Raw genomic sequence first — 21,383 nt, forward strand, 5'->3', positions numbered from 1 at the left:
TTTATAATGATTTTAATCGTTTATATACATATGAAAATGCTAGCTGGGTAGAGCTTGTACTCATTCGTTTAAATTTACGCAAAGGTTCGTATTGCTCAACTCAACTAAACGTACTCGACGCAATCCGTTCGTTGCAGCCAAATTCAATGCGGTGAAAGCTGCTAGTCAGCAGTGATGATGACCACAAGGTCCTTTGTACTGCGCGAAAATTCACCAATGAAAGTAATTGCAGTCAATCTTGCCGTGTAACATTAGATTTTCCAAATCGTGCCAAGATAAACTAAGCAGGGCCAATCTTGTGTACCTCTTCTGCACTCATTCAATTCGGAGATTACAATAGAGTTGTTGCTTTTAAAATCTCGTCCAATTTTTGCAATCAATCCCAACTGGCGAGCCGCTTTTGAGATTATCGAGATTTTGAGACGATCGAAACTTTCGAAACTTTCGGATCGAGAATTACACTATGGTCATTCACATGCTCAAGCATTCAGAGACACTGATAGTCAAGTTATTCAATTTTCACCAATTTACAAGCGTATCCAAAAGAAGTTGAAAGCGATGACAATCCTCGATGCAACGAATCTTCATGTCGATTTTAAAATCGTTAGCATAAACCAGCCTGCAGCCTCTTTCAAGGACCTCCGCCGTCGTTAAAGAATAAAATGAACAAAAGTGGTCCTAAGATACTGCCTTGCGCATACCAGATTGATTCGTGAACGGGGACGATACCTTCGAGCCAAGTTTTACTTGTTAACACTCTGTCGCACAAATACGAACGTAATCATATGACAAATTGTTGCGAAACACCCACTCGTGATATTTTGTCAAGCAATAAGGGATGATTGATGCGATTGAAGACAGCTCTTATTTTGGTGTAAAACAAGCTAATTCAATATTGTGTAGCATTTAAGAGCATCAAACATAGCCACATCCAAGAAAATAAAGCGATTATCCGCGATCTCATTCCACATGTAAGAAATCACGGTTTGCTCTTAACGGGAAACTAGCAGTCATAAACTTTTCGTCGGAAAGCCAAATTTCGGAAGCAGTTATTGGGCACAAAAGCGGGATTCTGTTTATACAAATGTAAATACTGCATTCTTCTTGCCAATCTGAACACAGCGAATATATTTTCATAAACAGAATTTTTGTTTCAAACAAAAAAATTGCTTTGGAAATTGGCAGAATCGATGACGACTAATTTCACCTTAAGCTTTTACCACTAGACGGTATGCAAATTTCATAATAAATTTCACCACAGCGGGATCGAACAGTTATAAAATAGTTTTAGGTTGCAGTATATCTTTTGTTTCAGATTAGTTATTAAAAATGTAGCAATATTATGTATTGTGTAGGACTTAGAATTTACCTTAAACCTGATTGTACTTTGTTTAACTTACAATATTTCATCACACATCAGTTGGAGAAAAATAAATGAATAAATTTTATCGCCAATTATGTTGAGATATGAACCCATTATATCCCAGCAAACAAACGTATGGACAAACGCTATAACAAAGGCTTCCGCCATTTTGGAAACCTAGTTTTTGGAGTTTATACAACACGTGATTATATGTAAATTTGCTGGTTGCGTTTAACCAGGCGTTAAACGGGGCTTGGTGCGTTTTGCCCACGGGTTTTGGCTTTTTACCCCACATAATGATTTTGACTCTTGCTAAAAATCGTCAAAAATAACAAAAAATATCGGTTTTTGTTAGGAAATTTCACCAGGAGTAAGTGTAAACAAGATCCCAAAGTCTTCTAGAGGTTGAAAAACGTGGAAAAAACACATCGTTGCTCTGCAAAATGATGTTTTGCTTAAGCGGTGCGTTCTACACCACTTTACCCTATATATCACGTTCACTTCCACATTGCGGTGTGAAATCAAGTAGATTCGTCGCTACGGAGCGGCTAGCCAAGAATCCATGTTGGTTAGAAGAAATGTAATGTTTAGTGTTACGAATTAACCCTTTATAAGACAGTGGCAACTATATTGCCACCAACGAAAAATATTGTTTTTGTTTCTCTAACAATATCGATTTGGATTATTATCCACTCAATAGATTCTGATAGCCTTTGGCCACATTCTCAATGTTTTTAAATGGCTGAATTTGTAAAAATGATAATTTCCGAGTCACCTTTATGAAAACAAATCTTAATTTTTGAGTGTCAACAATAAATTTGGCTTATATTCGTAGACAAACCAATACATTGGAAGCTTTTTGGATGGTAATATTCTATTTACGATCTTTTGTGAAAGATTATGCGGATTTCGAATGAATATTCGAAATGATGTTTTTTGGGTTTAAGGGGCAGCGGCAAGCATATTGCCACCGACGTTTTGCGCTAGACGGGCAGGGGCAAATACAGTGCCACAATTTTTTGCAAGTTTTTCAGCTATTTTTTCAACAAAAAGTATATTAATCGGTTCTCCCGAATGTGAACATTATGTTTTCATGAAATTTGTGTTAATTGTACACTTAGTTATCACGGCCTTATAAAGGGTTAAAGCATCGCTCACGATTATTTCAAATAATTTGGAGGCGGCGAATGGATACCCGATACTAATCATAGTGGGCGGTAGGCATAATGGACGATAGGCATAATTTACAAAACTTCCCTTTTCAATGAATACGCACTTGAGCCAATCATCGCTCCGCCACGACACAAGGAGAACCGGGGCTGCCCATTTAACATAAGTTCGTTTAGCATAATTCTGCTTAGCTATAGGTCGATTACCATAAAACATTGGCATGAACCTAAGGGACCTAACCTTTTTCAATCATTGCATAAAAAATATGAGTTTTTATGCTGATTTGAGAATGGGATAAAATCTCAACCCAAATTGGCTTTTCCCATTCACAGTTTCAATGTTCATTTAGACATTAGATCCGATGAAGTAAGATAATATATGAATAATAATAATAATAATAATAATAAAAGTGGTTCAGTAAGGCGTCAAACTAGCAACTGGACCATTTTGACAGCTTATGTTTATGTATACATCGTGTAAGAATGGTAGCGAGCATGGAAAGTATGTACTCAATATTTAAGTAGGTTGAAGGTCGCAAATATTTTCTGACACTCGGCGATTCAGCCATACGTGTTTCGATCATTTGTGATTTGGCGATTCGTAAGTAATCCGATTCACCCTATACCCTTTTGCAGCAAACCACTGTAAAAGCAAAAAAAACTCGTCGCTTGTCCAAGGAAACAACATCCGATAGAGAGGGAGAGAGAGAGAGAGCAAACCGGTTAGTCTTGTCGCTTTGTCAGTAAAACGGCGAGACTTGAGATTATTGTCAGTACGTGGCAAAAGCCTGCTAACGTCCATTATGCCTAATGTATTCAAGCATATAAAATAATCGTGCTTTGTTTCCAGTGGAATGTGATTACGTTGAACTTGAGCACACTGATTGTCAGCAAATTTGCATCACGCTTCAAATAACGCTATCATTTGTTGTAGTTTTAGGCAGTCAAGGTTACGGTTTTCACAAATTGGTACATCTTAACATCGTCAGCATAAAACAACTCCAGATGGTAACTCTTTCATTTTTCAGTGGCCAACAACGTAAGCATTTAACACTTATTAATGGCACACCAATCGGATCGCTTTTTTACCGCTTTCGGCTTTTTTGAGATAAGTAACAAAGGGCCTGAATTGCTTCCTTGAAGAACTCTCCACAGATTGCAAAACACACCCGCTTCTTCTGAACCGATTTTGACACATTAACTGCAGGCGGTAAAGACTTCGGTTTCTTGTGAATGCAGAAGAAATTTCTAGCTTCTCCAACCGATTCAACCATATTTTGTGGCCGACATGGTCGAATGTGGCTTTTAAATTTGTATATATCGCATCTACTTGCGCACGCGCCTTCTATTTAAACAGAACGAACCAAATTGCGTAAGATGCGTGGCGACAGCTGTTTTTTGCGGATAAACCATGGTGATTGAGGAACACTTAATGTGAACTAGTGCTGAATAGTGCATTTTGTACAATAATTTTGTTTAACCTATATGCTAACCAAAATTGAATGCCTTTCACAGCCACCAGATGCTGTCAGCTACTAGGTCGATGATTAAAGTTTGCCTACTTTCGCTGTGAAATAATGACACACGCGAAAAAACTGTGAATAGTTTCCAGTTCATAAGACTGCACTTCATCTTTATTCAGTAGTAGGAAGCAGCAAATTAGTTCAATCCTGCCGGTGACTCCCGTTGAACTCTGAGAGTTCCAAAAACAGAGAAAACAGAGATAGGACGCGAAAAGTTTTCGAAAGCTCTTAAAGTGCTGTATACATTTTGGCTACGACCGGAACAGAATTGCACGACGAGATCTACTCGACTGCACTTCGAAGGTTGTTGAAGCTTCCCATATGCGGCGTCAGATGACTGTGCAGGAGTTACAGTATGAGAAAAAACACTTGCTGCTTGCTTGCTTGCTTGCTTGTTGTTAGAATGGCACGAAACGAGCGGGAATCTCGCCACCGTCACCTGGCACATGTACAGGTGGCAGCACCAGCAACATTCACGGCAGCCAAGCGCTCACATTTCTGTGCGAGCGTAAAGAAAAACAGGTGCGGTGCTACTTATAGGATTAGTCCAAGCTTAGAAATTATAATTGCTCTTTTTCCGCCGTCAAAACCCGGTCCCGCGCGGTACAGGTGGGCGTCGCTGTTGGCATTAGATGCTTGTTTCCTTTGAAATGCGAATACGGTTTAAAAATACAATTACGAGTTGGTCTTTTGGGGTGAAATACAAGCAAAACTGAACGGAAAACGCAAACAGTGCGCGCTACTGCATCGTTCGCTCGAAAGCCAGAGTATAAGCTTTCCAGATGGAAGATTTTGCACGTGCGCGAAAAATGATTGCTCGCTATTGGATTTCGAAAAACACAACCTGGTTGTTTTTAGTGCCGGAAAAAAGCGATCCGATTGGTGTGTCATTAATAAGTGTTAAATGCTTACGTTGTTAGCCACTGAAAAATGAGAGAAAGCACAAGCAAAAAATAGCGTTTTCAATTTCAAAAATAAATGTGTTGCTATGAGTAAGGAAAAACATTTCTAATGTGCTTTTTGCTTAATTATCTAGATTCAAATACTTGATAATTGATTGACACGAAACTCAATTTCAAAAGATTAGCTTGTTTTCAGTGAAAAAATCTCTTGTCCGATTGGTCATTAGCGACTAACTTTTATCTTTAGATAAATAGAATTTTGCATTTTAGGACAGTACATACTTGGAAAGAAATCCAATTCCGACACCATACCCAGACCAATTCTGCTACCAGGCTTTTCAATAATACAGGAGCAATTTTCTCTGGTTCGAATCCTTTGAATATCCATGGGCCGCAACCCAAGGCACCCAAAGCGAAAATCAGATTTGGGATCCAGTCGTTTCTTGACTCAATGTTCGTCACAAGTTATACTTATTTCAAAGACTAGGACCAGGACCTGGACCGGGCCCAAGACCCAGAGGAAGACCAAGAACAAAGGGAGACCAACAGAAAATCCAATACCAAGATCAAGATCAAAACCAAGGCCAACAGACCAAGTCCAAGTCCAAGACATAGACCAAGAGACCAATACTAAGATCAAGCCCAAGACCAAGACCATGACCAAGACCAAGACCAAGATCGAGACCAAGAAACCAAGTTCAAGTTCAAAACCAGGACCAAGAGACCAAGACTAAGTTCAAGTCCAAGACCAACACCAAGAAACCAAGCCTAAGACCAAGATTAGGACTATGAGACCAAGCCCAAATGTAAGACCAAGACCAAACCCAATCCCAACATCAAGTTCAAGCCAAAGACCAAACTACCAAGCCCAATTCCTTGGACCATGACCAAGACCAAGATCAAGACTAAGCGACCAAAGCCAAGACCAAGGCCACGACCCAGAGATCAAGCTCAAGACCAAGACCAAGAGACTGAGCCCAAGACCAAGACCAAGAAACCAGGACAAAAACCAAGATCAAGATCAAGAGACCAAGACCAAGTCCAAAACCAAGACCAAGAAATCAAAATCAAGATCAAGCCCAAGACCAAGTCCAAGAGATCAAGATCAAGACCTTGCCCAAGCCCAACATCAAGCCCAAACCCAAGACCAATACCAAAGTACCAAGCCCAAGTCCAGGACCATGACCAAGACCAAGAGACCAAGATCAAAACCTTGACCAACACCAAGAGACCAAGATCAAGACAAAGAGACCAAGCCCAAGTCCAAGAGTAAAACCACCCAAGAGACCACCCAAGTAACACACAAAACAAGTTAGTAAATAATATTCATGGAAAGTAGTCCCTTAAGAGTACTATAAACATACTTTGAAAACATATGTCGTTATTATTAAGGTTTTGAGATGTTTTGCGATAACATGAATTTATTTGACAGCTCATATCAAACAAATAGCAATTGCTTGTTTTTGAGGTGTTTCTACGATGTTTGTTTTTGTCAACATATCAACGTGAAGTTTTTATTACGTCTCCCTTACTGAATTCAAACTACTGGAAGAACAAGTTGTAGTTTATGCTATATTAACATTTTATATTGGTAGGAAATAACTTGATATATACTTCTTACAATCATTGATGCATTAGACAGAAATTTTTTGCGCTCTTCTGGTATATGTTCTGTTATAGGTAACGTTATACTGATCTATAACGCTGTGTTGCTTGGGCAAGACCAAGCCCTATCCTAACATTAAGCCTAAGCATAAGACCAAGACCAAAGTACCAAACCTAAGTCCAAGACCATGACCAAGATTAAGAAACCAAGATCAAGACCAACAGACTAAGTCCAAGTCTAAGACATAGACCACGAGGCCAAGACAAAGATCAAGCCCAAAACCAAGGCCATAACCATGAGCTAGAGACCACCTGAGGTCCACCAACTGAGGTATACAAAATCATATCTGAACGAAAAAGTTATATTTCACGCCATATAAGAACATATATGTACCAAAGTGGAGGCGATATACTTGCGAAAATTTTGACAACTATTTGTAATTCTATTTTGCGCAGTTTTTATAACACGCAACTAAATACTCCTGAATATATGATATAGATATAATCAAATATTGCAATTGTCTATCCTGCTTTATAATTCACAGTCATGAATTGTATATGAAGACACGCACGACTGCAAAACAACTTATTGTTCACTTAGATTTGACATACTCTAATCATTATACAATTCCAATGTGAAATTGACATGAAAACGATTTAATGTGAACTTTCTATTACGATTTTGTGTTATCTGGGCAAGATCAAGACCAAGAGACCAAGTTCAAGTTCAAAACCAGGATCGAGAGACCAAGACCAAGATCAAGTCCAAGACCAACACCAAGAAACAAGCCCAAGATCAATACCAAGATCAAGGCCTTGAGACCAAGCCCAAATCTAAGATCAACACCAAGACTAAGCCCAATCCCAACATCAAATGCAAGCCAAAGACCAAGACCAAACTACCAAGCCCAATTCCAAGACCATTACCAAGGCCAAGAGACCAAGATCAAGACCAAGTGGCCACCCAGTAAACTAGAGATCGTATATTGATATTGATATTAAATTGTATATATATGGATATTGTATCAAATTCGTACAAATGTTTACATGTTATATGCAAAAAGTATGAATTACATCGTATGAAATGGATTCGACCAACCAATACACGATTTGATATTGAAAATCGTAGAAAGGGAAAAAGTAATCGGGCTATGCTTGGTGAATATCGTATTTGATGATATTCTAAATTCAGCTACCAGCAATGGATATCACGAAGATGTCATCGTATTTAATTTCAGTTTTCATCGGATTATGCTTAGTAAAATGTCTTATATGACTTCGTTTCAGATTAATATACAAACAGTGATGATCATAAGACACTACTTGCTTAAAACTATGATTTGTTTCCAAACACGTCTAAATTTCATTTTTTTCCTATCGGTAGATTGTGAAAAAAGAGAGAGAGTGTTCTTTCAAAACTAATCCTTCCGGAGCTGTACAATTTTCTCCTTGTGCCATTTTTAGTAATAATATTGATGATGAATTGATAACAGAGTCTCCTTTGCAAATATCTCTTTCCGTAGCCGAAATAAACGCGTCCTCGATAACAGAAATGACTTTATTTTGTTCAAGCAACGTTGGACCAACATTGACTATGTTCGTTTACCATATCTGGTACTGCTACCAGTGTTAGATAACCATTTGGTCCAACCAATCCACCCGAACGATAGGTATTTTTTCGCAATGACCAGTCGGATCATAGCTATATATAACACCCTTGCCTTCATCATCTCACCTGATCAGCCAAAATGTTAGAAATGAAGTACGGAAACCTTCTATTATTCGTCAAAATTGCCAATATTAGGGCAAACGTATAGTAGTAGTCATACTTTTATGATGCTGGTTGTTGTACATCTGCATTGTTAACTTGACTAAACTAGTCAAAACCGCACCACCAACACGTTGAGGCGAGTTTTAAACAATGAAATGCGAAAACTGAGAATGTTCATTATAAGCGATGGAAAGCAAACAAACATTCACACTGTCATCGGGGTCATCGGGTCACAATTCATACAAAATCGTAAATAGGATGAGAATGAATCTAATCTTGATGTATCAGATGCGATGCATACACGACGACTTTGACTTAAAAGGTGCAAAAATATCGTTCAAGTACTCATGTGATAGCAGCTTGGAGGTAACGATCAATGTTACCGATTGGAATGTTGCGGGTTCTAAACTAGGATGAAATTAGGTGGTTTTTGAATTATAAGACAAAAATATACAATATTTATAAACTTTCCCTAGTAGAGCGAAATATCTGAAAAGCTTTGGAAAAAGCCTTTCCGCGAAAGCGCTACCTTTTTTATACCATTTTACTTTCGCGGCGAATATTTTGGTATTAATAGCCTGCTCTATATGCAATTTGCCGCCACATGGAAGTCCGTTTAGTAGGTTACACAAGATCGCATATGTTACTATAGAGAAGGAGTCGGAATGATTTCGTAATTGAGTAGAAACGCAATCCTTGAATAGGAGAAACAAAGTTTTACATCTGGATATAGCCAATCAGCTCAATCATAACGTTAATCGTAAAAAGTGATATGTTAAATCAACGTTTCAATTATTTTGATAAACACATGCATGTATATGGCCTCCACTTTCGTAATTGCAGGCTATTTTTGCACATACTATACGATTTCTTTATGTTGTACAAGATATTGTTTATCTCATTCAGGATTAAATTATACAGGCCAAAAGGTTTGCTGGGCAATACCAAGTCCAAGGTCATGAACAAGAGATCAAGCTCAAGACCAAGACCAAAAGACTAAGTCCAAGACTAAGGCCAAGACACCAAGACCAGGATGAACCCAAGACCAAGACCAAGGGACTAAGCCCAAGACCAAGACCATGGCCAAGACCAAGATCAAGACCAAGAGGCCAAGACCAAGTCCAAAACCAAGACCAAAAAACCAAAATCAAGATCAAGCCCAAGACCAAGATCAAGACCATGACCATGACCATGACCAAGACCAAGCTCAAGTCCAAGACCCAGACCAAGCTCAAGTCCAAGACCCAGACCAAGCCCAAGCCCAACATCAAGCCCGAAGCAAAGACCAAGACCAAAGTACCAAGCCCACGTCCAAGACTATGACCAAGACCAACAGACCAAGTCCAAGATCAAGAGACCAAACCCAAAACCAAGACCAAGTCTAAGACCATGACCAAGACCATGACCAATACCAAGCTCAAGTCCAAAACCAAGAGTAAGAGACCAAGACCAACATCAAGAAACCAAGCCCAAGACCAAGACCAAGATCAAGGTCAAGAGAACAAGCCCAGGTCTAGGACCAAGACCAAGACTAAGCCCGAGCCAAAGACCACGACTAAGACCAAGAGACTAAGATCAAGACCAAGAGACCAAATACTACAAGTCCAAGACCACGACCAAAAGATCAAGACCAAGATCAAGCTCAAGTTCAAGAGACTAAGTTCAAGGCCAAGACCAAGATCGAGTCCAAGACCAAAACCAAGAGACTAAGCGCAAGACCAAGACCATGACTAAGACCAAGATCAAAACCAAGCCTAAGTCCAAAACTAAGACCAAGAGTCCAAAACCAAGATCAAGACTAAGACCAAGATCAAGACCACGACCAAGACCAAGACCATGACCAAGACCATGACCAAGACCATGACCAAGACCATGACCATGACCAAGACCATGACCAAGGCCAAGACCAAGACCTAGAGACCAAGAGACCAAGACCAAGAGACCAAGACCAAGAGACCAAGACCAAGAGACCAAGCCCAAGTGTAAGACCCAGACCAAGGCCAAGCCCAACATCAAGCCCAAACCCAATACCAAGACCAAAGTACCAAGCCCACGTCCAAGACCATGACCAAGACCAACAGACCAAGTCCAAGTCGAAGACCAAGACCAAGAGACCAAACCCATGACCAAGACCAAAATCAAGACCAAGACGACGACCAAGACTAAGTCCAAAACTAAGATTTAGGCCAAACCCAAGGCCAAGCCCAAGACCAAGCAAAAGACCAAGCCCAAGTTCAAGACCAAACCCAAGCCCAAGTCCAAGACTAAGACCAAGACCAACACCAAAAGACCAAAACCAAGAGATCAAGATCAAGACCAAGACCAAGTCCAACATCAGAGACCAAGACCAAATTCAAGACCAAGACCAGGACCTGAATAGGGTCCAAGACCAAGATCTATAACAAAATAATATAGACTAACACTCACGACACCACGCAAGGTGTCACGGACGATATTTGGCAGAATATAAATTAACCTGATTGACTAAGATTGACTTTTCTGCGTTGACACAAAGCTTAGCAATGTTTGATTAGTCTTCTGTTCTTGAGTGCACTGTTGTTGATGAATCAGTTTGTCGATTTGGCATGATTTTAAATAACTCGCCGGTTTGCAAAATATTGCAGATTGGAGATATGGTTGACGTCCCAATGGTGTTGGTACAGAGGTGGTGGAGCATTTTTTTTATAAGAGCCTTGAACCACTGCGACTATTAGTTAGATCTATTGTAGGGTAAGACTGTCCAGAACGCAGGGGGGGGGGGGGGGGGCGGGGTAGAATGGCCCATGCTATTAATTGCTTAAAAACGCGGAAACTATTTGGTAAAATTATGAATGCGCATTTTATTTTGGTGTAAAACACGCTAATTCATAATTGTGTAGAATGTAAAAGCATCAAACATAGCCACATCCAATAAAATCAAGCGATTATCCACATGTAAGAAATCACGGTTTTCTCTTAAGCTTTTACCACTAGTCGGTATGCAAATTCCATAATAAATACAGTCTATCTAATTGATATACTGTCATACTCGATGATTCATCACAAAAGCGGCATTAACTATGCATATTTTTCACATATATTGCAAAAAACTTCAAAATACAAAACAGGGGTAGAATGCATCACAGCGGGATCGAACAGTTATAAAATATTTTTAATTTGCAGTACATCTTTTGTTTCGGATAATTTATTAAAAATGTAGCAATATATTTGCCTTAAACCTAATTGTACATTGTTTAACTTACAATATTTCATCACACATCAGTTGGAGAAAAGTAGATTATTAAATTTTATTGCCAATTATGTTGAGATATGAACCCATTATGTCCCAGCAAACAAGCGTTTGCAACAAACGCTATAACGAACGCTTTCGCCATTTCGGCAGCCGAGTTTTAGGAGTTTATACAACACGTGATTGAATGGTAAATTTTTTGGTTGCGTTTAACGCCTAGTTGGGCAAACTTGGTGCGTTTTGTCCACGGACTTTGGCGTTCTGCCTCACATAATGATTTTGACTCTTGCCAAAAATCGTCAAAGATAACAAAAAATACTGGTTTTTGTTAGGAAATTTCACCAGGAGCAAGTGTAAAAACCTTTGTTATAGTATAACAAAGGTAAAAAGATCCCAAAGTCTTCTAGAAGTTGAAAAACGTGGAACAAACACGCCGTTGCTCTGCAAAACGATGTTTTGCTGAAGCGGTGCATTATACACCACCTTACCCTGTGGAGTGGAGGAATTCATATAGCGTTCAAAGCGTGCTTTTTACGGACTACGTTGCCAGCTAAAGTACCGCAGTTTGTAAATTGGCACAAAACCGGCTCTCTGCAGAACACTAATTCTCCCGGTGGTCTTTGACAGACATGAATCATGCACGCTAAAGGAAGCTGATCGATGAATGCTTGAGGGTTTCGAAACACGAGCTGTATCTAGTTTATAAATATGCTATAATATTGAAGGTAGTACAACGTGGCAGGCTGGACACGTGATCAGAATGCCATGAAACTGGACTTGTAATTAAACGTAAAGTTGGATTTGAGACTTGTTCTTTTTACACGCAGTTATTTCACGTGCTAGGCTTGACGTTGGCACTAGTTGTTTATCAGGTTTTCCCCAGCGATCTTAATGATACGTTTTCAAAGATTTAATTTTTTATAAAATATTATTTATACAAAAGACTAGATTTGTTGATTAATAGGACTTTTCAATCAAAGAACAAAGACACCACCAAGTGCGGTGCAACAATACAACAGATGAACAGATGCTCGCTCGCATCTGACCGAGATAGCTACCAATTTTGCCATTCCAAACAATATACCTTCGTTTACATTGGCCGCCAATGCTGATTGTTTGCTCTATCTCAGCAGGTGGTAACGTTTCTGGTGCGAGAGAACACACTGCGAAATTTTCCAAGCCACAAAACAAGCCAGACGACTGGAGGCAGTCTCTCGAGCCATTATGTAACAGTAGCTGGTTGCTGTATCTTCGAGCAGCGGCGGGCGTATGCTGACGGCAAGGAATCATTGTTCTAGTTAACGAACGTACGAACGAACGAACGAACGAATGAATGAATGAACGAGCGCAACCGTGTGTTTGTGCATCCGACGGCTGAGCCATTCTTCGCCTGAATGGGAAAGCATTCCATCCTGGGAGCAATTTCGGGTAGTGTTGTGAGCGAACAGAGTCCCCGAGGTAAGGATTTCATTTTCCTATAGGCACTTCAAGAGTGGAAAATCGTTACACATATGCAAGGCGGATTGTTTTCAATCAAGGCGAACTGGTCCCAAAGTGATTTGTATGAACTAAGCCTATAAAGGAAGCATTGAATAAGGTTCCTATCAAATCAACTCGTTTGATGGATTACAGACGATGCTGGGAAGACTGCACGCAAGGTAGTGTAATTTGGTAACCATAGGACCTGTAATCTGAGCTGAATTGGCAGTCAATAAAAGATTAAACTTTTTGAACTTTAGGCTGGGTGCATCTATCCATGCCGTGGAAATCAGGTAATTACCTGATTATGAAAATAACCATGCGTCTCCATCAAGCCAACGCATTCGTCTAGACTAAACCATCCAACTAGCTAAATGGATGGATGCACTCAGTACCGTTCAGTTTGAATTTAGCAATTGGAACTAGCACTTTTTCGACAGTTTACAGTCTCTTAATAAACTCCCAAAATATTTAAGAAATCCTTCCCAGGCTTAATTCCAGACACAGATTTTATTTTATTTTATTAAGATAGAGATAGCGAACATCGTATCCGCAAATGTTCTTTAGGAACGACATGTGATCGTAAAAAATAAAATTGTCACCTTGAAATCGACCAAAATCTTTAACGAACTGTCCGCCGGTTGCGGCTCACAACTCCAATCAACCAAATCAAAAGTCGTCTCACCAATAGCATCACAAATTAGACCACTTTGGGTCCACCACTCGGTGAGTTTCGATGGATTTAAAACGAAGGGAGCAAAAAAAAAAAATAAAATACCACTCCGCAATACGATATCCTTTTTTATTCCTCCCAGGGGTCCAGTCAATGCCGTGCATGCCGTTGTGCCACCGGCAATGAATTTCGTAAAAGTTTAAGCTCCTTTGGAAGCAGAAGCATTCCCGTTTTTTTTTTGCTTAAAACTTCGGGCCCTCAGGGCCAGCTATAAAAGGAGCATAGCAACACACTATGGACAGTGCTGGTGCGTATGTTCATTTGCACACGGCAGCAAAGCATTTAGTGAGTGGGCTGTAATCCCAATTCCCAGATTAAGAGTTTCTATGCTTCGGAATGGGTTTCTCTGTGTGTCTGTGGATATGTGATGGTCTGTGTAATCAAGAGAGTGTGAAGAAGCAGTGAAATTGACCCGAGAATCGAACGAAAGGTAGAGATGAATTTTCATTTCCAGGAAGGCTCATAGTTAGATTGTTGAGATTTAAGAAAAAAATCCCATTGGGATAGCTGAACGAAAGAAACCAACTAAGGATTTATCATTTTCAAGCTGAGCTGAGCTGAGCTGAGTTTCACGTAGTCTGGTAAAGCATTCATTGGCGCTTTCGAACTAAATGTGTCGAGAGCTGCACCCACGGCAACGGCATATAACGAATGAACCCTAAATACCCCGAGGACGGAGCAACCCACACGGATGATGCGAGAAAAACGGAAGCAGACAATGTGGAGACTTACCGGTATAGCTGACCGAGGTTGTAGTGCGCGTTAATGTGCTCGGACGAATATTTGATAGCCTCCAGGAAGTGGTATTCAGCCGTCTCGAGTTCGCCCATGAGTGTGCCGATGTTGTTGTGCGCACTGGCGTACGTCGGCCACAGCCGCAGCGCTTCCCGATAGTGTGCGATAGCTTGGTCCGGTTTGGCCGAATCGCGCAAAAAGTTCCCAAAATTATAGTGCATTTTGGCATTGTGTGGTAACGTTTTCAGCCCGGATCTGTGTGTGGATAAAGGAGAAAAGCATCGAATGAAATGTGAAACGCCCTGTCGAAATTTTTCATTTTCATTCCAGTCGAGTCAGTTTTCGTCGTTTCTATCGCCTTCTAATCGATTCCGGGCTCGGCTTACCTAAGCAATGCTTCCCGTGAGCTCCAGTCCAGGTTGCGGGAAAGAGTTTTCAGACATCCGGAGGCAAGCAGTAGTATGCAAAATACGAGTACAGGTTTTCGTAGCTTCGGCAACCGTTCCCATATCTGTTGAGCACCATACACGGTCAAGAGGACGCTTCCCAAGCTGAAATGGAGGAAGAGGAAGAGATGGATTGATTTCGTGAGACTAAATTTCAAACCGAATGAAAAATGCTGAAAAGACGTGGAAACAAACAGAAGAAGCGCAGACTGGCAAACGAGAACGTAGTGCCTGCTTTGGTCGGTTTAATGGATTAAAACTTCCTTATAACAGCTGACCTTTTTTTTTAAATGATTTCTTTAAACAATGAAAAAATTTCATATTAGCTGTTTCAACAATTTGGAATCTATTTGATGGCAACAGTCGTTCACATTTCAAAAAAAATTTTATTTTATTGTTTTGTTTCTAAATTCTAACTAACCTGGATAATCGAAAAACTTCTTGTAAAGCCGGTTATTACGAAAATTAAGACATAAAACATACCTTTTTACTATAAATTTACTATAAACTGAAATAGGGGCACCTGGGGTAATAAGCACCGTCGAGGCAAAATTCACCCCTTTGTTTCTAAGCCAAAACACAATTTAAAAATAAAATAGTAATTCTGCCAGTTAAATCGATGTTTGCTTTGGCTACTATGTGAATTTGGCAGTTCTGTCTAATAAGGAAACGTAAATAATAATAAAAATATGTTTTCTATGAATAACGTGTAACTTTTGGCTTTGCTTCACTAACACTTTTTAACTGCTCCGGCCATATTAATCACTGGTAAATGTTATAATTCGATTAATTGTAGTTTGAGCTATAGAATTCTGATAAAACATCATAAGTTTTGATATTTATTACTTTTGTTTTTACCAGGAACATTATTTGTGTAAGTTCAGGGCAAAATGCACCCCGTTACTCGGGTACAATGCACCCTCAACAAACATGCTTTATTTACTTTGCTTCTTTTTAAAAATGACACGCAATTACGTCCGAATGTCTAATATGTTGTCAGGTACTGTTAAACAACTGCAGTCAGCACTGGAGGCGGTTAAATACTGTGTTTCAAAAATTATGCTTCTCGGGTACACGGAATTCCAAAGAAAACACATCTCTAATAATTCATCTTCCTTCCCTCGCTTAGGAACTGTAATTACAGCATTTGGTAAAAACTAGAAATGACATTGTCAGTTAGCACGCACGAATTGTATTACAATTATTGAATTCATTGAATATATTCCCATTAATTAATAAAAAGCATGCATGGGTGCATTTTGCCCCGGCTAGTTGCGTTTTCAGACTTTTGCCTCAGTATCAAAAATCACTTTGCACGCCTTTTTCACAAAGGTTTCCAGCATGATAGCTTAAGAAACTTTTAACTAATATTCATGTGATTATTCTCAGTATTCAAGTTTGATATTTGCTTTAGGCAAATTTAGAGAAAAACCTCGATTTCCTTAAACGGTGCATATTACCCCAGGCTACCCTACAACTATAATTTGTTTTTTTTTAATTCTATATTAGAGAGGTTTTCAGTATATTTTGTTAATTTATATCGAAAAATACTATGTACATGCGAGATTTACGGCTCTAAGACCGTGTAAGAACTTGAACTTATTATACTTGAAAGCAAAAATCAGGCATATTGAAACGAGCCAATATAGTCCCTAAGTTACAAAGCATTTCCTCTTACCAACGCTAATATGCAGAGATATAGCGCCCTACACGCCTTGATCAATTTTAGTGATATTGCTGTTTTACAAAAAATATTTAGACTCGCATTTTTGTTATTTGGTGCATATAGTACCCCTTCCTGAATTAAGGTGGTCACAAAGATCGTCGTTAATAGTCGCAATAAACCATACTTTGACTTGAATTTCAACGAAAAATATATTATAAATTAACAAAAAAAATTCAAATTACATTAAGTGATGTAGGTTAACAATCTCCATTTTCCAGGAAAATATCATGGATCTGGAATGTTACATCTTATATGCTGAATCCATTCCTGTTGACTGACTGTTGAAATACTGTTAGTTGCTTTGAACCAGCAAAAAGCTTTATTTTGCATGTTTGCGGTATACATGCAACATTAATTCAGCAATTCTATAAAGTGTGAATGAATATGGTTCTTTCTTAAAGCTGAATTAAACAATTCGTTTCTCTCAAGCTTCATGAATATTTGCTGATTATATAATTAATTAACAAGTTCTCCAACTTCTGCAGATGACTGATGAAATTGAATAACGTTTTTATTAGAAAATTTTAGTCCTATAATGCTTGGTTCAAAAGTTATGGATACATTTTGGCGACTGTTGAATTTAATATTTTATTTCTACCGGATGTTAGTCTCATTAAATTGGAACAGATTTTATATTTTCTCTGATATTTCGACCAAATTTGATTATATTGAGAGTTTTGCATTTTTTATGTACCAAACAAATCAAATCTCAACCAGCAATAGTTAATAAATAAATATAAGCCTATAAATAAGCCCTGATGAAAACCGAAACTGGGATGGAAAAGTTGGCGTAAAACGGAGAATGTAGCGAATACTAATATTTAGTGACTGAACGGCAATTGCTTGTGTTTGCCAATTTTGCCGGAAATGTCCATTTACTTACTAGACATATACGTTTCATAGTAAAAAAATAAAATGCATCTGTATCGCATTATCTAAGCTTAATTTCTTTAAAAAGATTTAGGTCATTTTTGGAAAGGGAGGAAGCGTCTGAGGCGAAGAATGATTAATTGAATGAACTGAAAAATTTAATATAGACCAAAAATATATCGGGCAATGGCAGGTGGGGTTCGCACCCACGCTCTCCCGGTTGGTACTCGAGTGTTTTACTGATTAAACTACGACCACCCATTATATTAAGGGGTTTGCCACCCTTCGAATTGGTTTTAAAAATCGGGGAACAAAAAAAATTGTGAAATTGAGTAAAATATTTCTGTATCTTTGATAAGGACTATAATAAATAATCGAAACGTCGGAGCGAATTGAAATAGCCAGTTCTTAAACGGCGATTTATTGATTAAATCCAGCATGGCGACCAAGTCCAAGATGACCGCCATTTATTTTACTCCATTCATAAGCCCAATCTCTCCTATTTACAAAACTATGACGTTTGTAGCTTATCTGTTGATTTTTTATTCTGTTTGTCTTATTTTAATCTTTTCTTTTTCTTTGTCTTTTCTTTGTGACCCCTTTATCTTCCGTTTGTGTTTTTTGGTCTTCTCTGTATCTGTATCTTTGTCATCTATTTTTATTCTCTATTTCTTCTCATTATCATCCCTTTGCCTTCTATTTTTCTTCTATATGTCTTCTCTTTATCTTCTTCGTCATTTTTTTGTAATTTTTTGTCTTCTCTCAGCATTCTCCTTGTCTTCTGCTTCTCGTCTTCTTTTTGTTTTCATTTTGCCTGTGTTATGCTGTCTCTGTCTCTGTCGTCTTCTGTTAGCCTTCCCTTTGTTTTCTCATTGTCAGTTTTTTATCATATTTTAGGTTATTTCTATGTCTTTTCTCAGTCTTCTCTTTGTCTTTACTTAGCCTTCTATTTGTCTATCTTCGCCTCTTTTTCCTCTACTCTTTGACTTCTCTTTGACTGAAGTATTTCGAGTGTCTTAGTAGAATACGAAACCCGGAAATTAACTAAAAAGAAAACTTATCCAATTTAATTCTATATAGTAGAATTAAATTGAGTAAGTTTTCTTTTTAGTTAATTTCCATGTCATCTCTTTGTTTTCTGTTTATCTTTTTTTATCTTTCCTTTGTGTACTCTTTGTCATCTTTTTGTCTTCTCTTTGTATTCCTTGGTCTTTTTCTATATCTTCTCTTTGTCTTCTATTTTTCGTCCTTTGTCTGCCCTTTGTCATTTCTTTATCATTTCTTTGTTACTTCGCTGTTTTCTCTGTGGCTTCTCTTTGTCATTTCTTTCTCTTTATTTATTTGCTCAATTAAGGTTTAGGCTTCAAGCCCGTTTTCCAATAAAAAAGTACTTAGTAACTATGAACATTAACTATTAAAAACACTCAAATGGGATGCAACTGTCCCCTAAAATACAAGCTAAGCCTATTTTTAATATTCGCTGGTGCCATGGTAACATTAACTATATGCTGTAGATCGTTGAAAGCTTTCATGAAACGGCACGTTGGCTCATGTTGGGAGTAATTCCTGTTTCGATGAGGTGGATTAAACACTCGGGTGTTCCGAAGTGCAACTTGGCTGTGATTGAAGTGCAACCTTGAAGCAAGCATTTGACTGTCGGCTCGTCCAGATAGGATGTTTGTGAAGAACACTATGTCGGCAATCTTATATCTGCAGTGGATTGTGTCAATGTTGACTAAAGAGCATAGGTCGTGATACGGCGGTAGTTCATCTCCATTGCACCTCAAGTACCGCAATGCAAAAAGAACAAACTTTTTTTGGACTGTCTCTATCCGTTGTATATAGGTTACATATTGCGGACGCCAAACTACACTTGCGAAGTCTAATTTACTTCGCACAAGGCCTACATATATTGCTAGTATTGCATATGGATCCTTAAGGTCACGACCGTATCCTCTCACAAGAGCAAATAGCTTTAAGCAGTCTTTAATAACGTTGTCTATGTGACTTGTAAACGAAAGTGAACGATCAAATATGATTCCTGGGTCACGAATGGTTTCCTTGCGTGGCAAAACGATTCCGTTGTAGGAGTATTGAAATTCGATTGGACGTAGTTTTCGGGAAAAAGTCATAACAGAGCATTTATCTGGGTTGATGTTCAAGCCGCTATTCGAACAGAATATTCCAATGTTATCCACGTCAAGTTGTAGCTTAAGACAATCACTGCCAGTCTTGATAGGTAAAAAGATTTTTACATCATCTGCGTATATTAAGATTGTAGCATTGGACAACATATCCGGAAGCCTGTTCATCACTAGTACAAAAAGCAATGGTCCTAGATGACTACCCTGCGGTACTCCCGAATTAAAAACAAATGAAGCAGAGACGTTTTCCTTAATTTTCACATACTGAACTCTGCGCGAAAGGTAAGTACTTAGCCAGTTGTAAATCGGTCCGTCGATGCCGAAGTCTGTAATCGCTTGCATAATACTATCCGTCTTAACAGAGTCAAAGGCTTTACTCATGTCAGTGTATACACAGTCTACTTGAAACCCCCTTGAGATATAGTCGTTTACCAGAGACGTAAATTCACAAAGGTTCGTGGTTACAGATTTTTTCTTCAAAAACCCGTGTTGAGCAGAAGAGATACGATCAGCAACCATTTCGTATAGATGATCGTAAACTGTTTGTTCAAAGAGCTTCGGTATAGCCGACTGGATAGTTATTGCTCGATAGTTCTCCACATCTGAGCGAGATCCTTTTTTATGAATTGGACTAATACGAGATACCTTCCAAATCGAGGGGAAGTAACCGGAGGCTAGAGACGCATTAAATAGACTCGCGAGAGGTTCTATTAGTTCATTCTGAAACTCTTTCAAAAGCTTATTCGATAGTGTATCGGGACCAGGTGACAGATTTTTGTCGAGTCTGCGAATAGCATTTCCGATGCTGTTTTGAGATACTTGGTATGCTTCTGCATCGCTGTATTGAAATGGTATATTGTTGGCGGAGGTATGTTCGTCAAATACGGTTTTAAAATGTTCCGCAAATAGGTGCGTTGATGACTGAGCACCGGTAGCAGTAACGTTCTAATACTTAACGTGATCTGGAATACTGGAGTTCTTCCTTCTGCTATTTACGAACTTCCAGAAACATTTCGGGTTACCTTTTATAGACCTTTGTATCTCACTTAGGTAAACTTCATATTCTTCTCGGTGGGCAGCTTTGAACATACGTAGAACCTGCTTATAGTGCGTCACGTTTTCATCTGACCTATTTCGATGCATTCGTTTTAAAGCCGATCGTTTGGCTTTCATTAGATTGATAAGCGACCGAGAAAACCATTCGGGGTAATTGTGCTGTGATTTTTGCTGTTTGATGACCATTGGAGCATGACGGGAAAAAATATCGAAAATCACATGATAAAACGACAAAATATTATAATCCACGGAATTATTAACATTCGCAGCATCCCCGATATCGACATTGAGAACACCAACGGCGCGAATAAAATCCAGCAGCACAGATGCTTGCATAACATATCCCGCTACATCGCTTTGGAACATTTCCTCTGTAACAAAGATATTGTTCCATTCAATATTACCTAAGTCAGTACGCACGCCTACACTGTCCATTGCATTTAAATTCAAATACTTTTTGAACACCCCAATGTCACACTCGTTCGATGCGGCCGCTTCGATGGTCAATAACATCGCACAGTGATGAATTTCGTTCTTGATCAATGGATCCGTTAATGCCACCTGGCAGATGGGTGTGTCAGTAGTGAACACCAGATCAAGAAAGCAATTGTTGTTGTTTACAATATTGCATA

General features: G+C 38.8%; 1 protein-coding gene across 1 annotated transcript in view; it reads right to left on the minus strand.

Annotated features, from left to right (window-relative positions):
* LOC128734894 (protein O-mannosyl-transferase TMTC1-like) overlaps positions 1 to 21,383 on the minus strand; it is a 182,061-nt gene that overhangs the window by 22,300 nt on the left and 138,378 nt on the right. Inside the window, exons 7-8 of the mRNA XM_053829291.1 lie at positions 14,896 to 15,060; positions 14,507 to 14,764 (exon numbers count right to left, since the gene is read on the minus strand). Of these exons, the coding sequence (XP_053685266.1) occupies positions 14,507 to 14,764; positions 14,896 to 15,060 (423 nt within the window). The remainder of the gene's footprint in view (positions 1 to 14,506; positions 14,765 to 14,895; positions 15,061 to 21,383) is intronic.

Source organism: Sabethes cyaneus, chromosome 2 (genome assembly GCF_943734655.1).
Source record: "Sabethes cyaneus chromosome 2, idSabCyanKW18_F2, whole genome shotgun sequence".
Lineage (NCBI taxonomy): Eukaryota > Metazoa > Arthropoda > Insecta > Diptera > Culicidae > Sabethes > Sabethes cyaneus.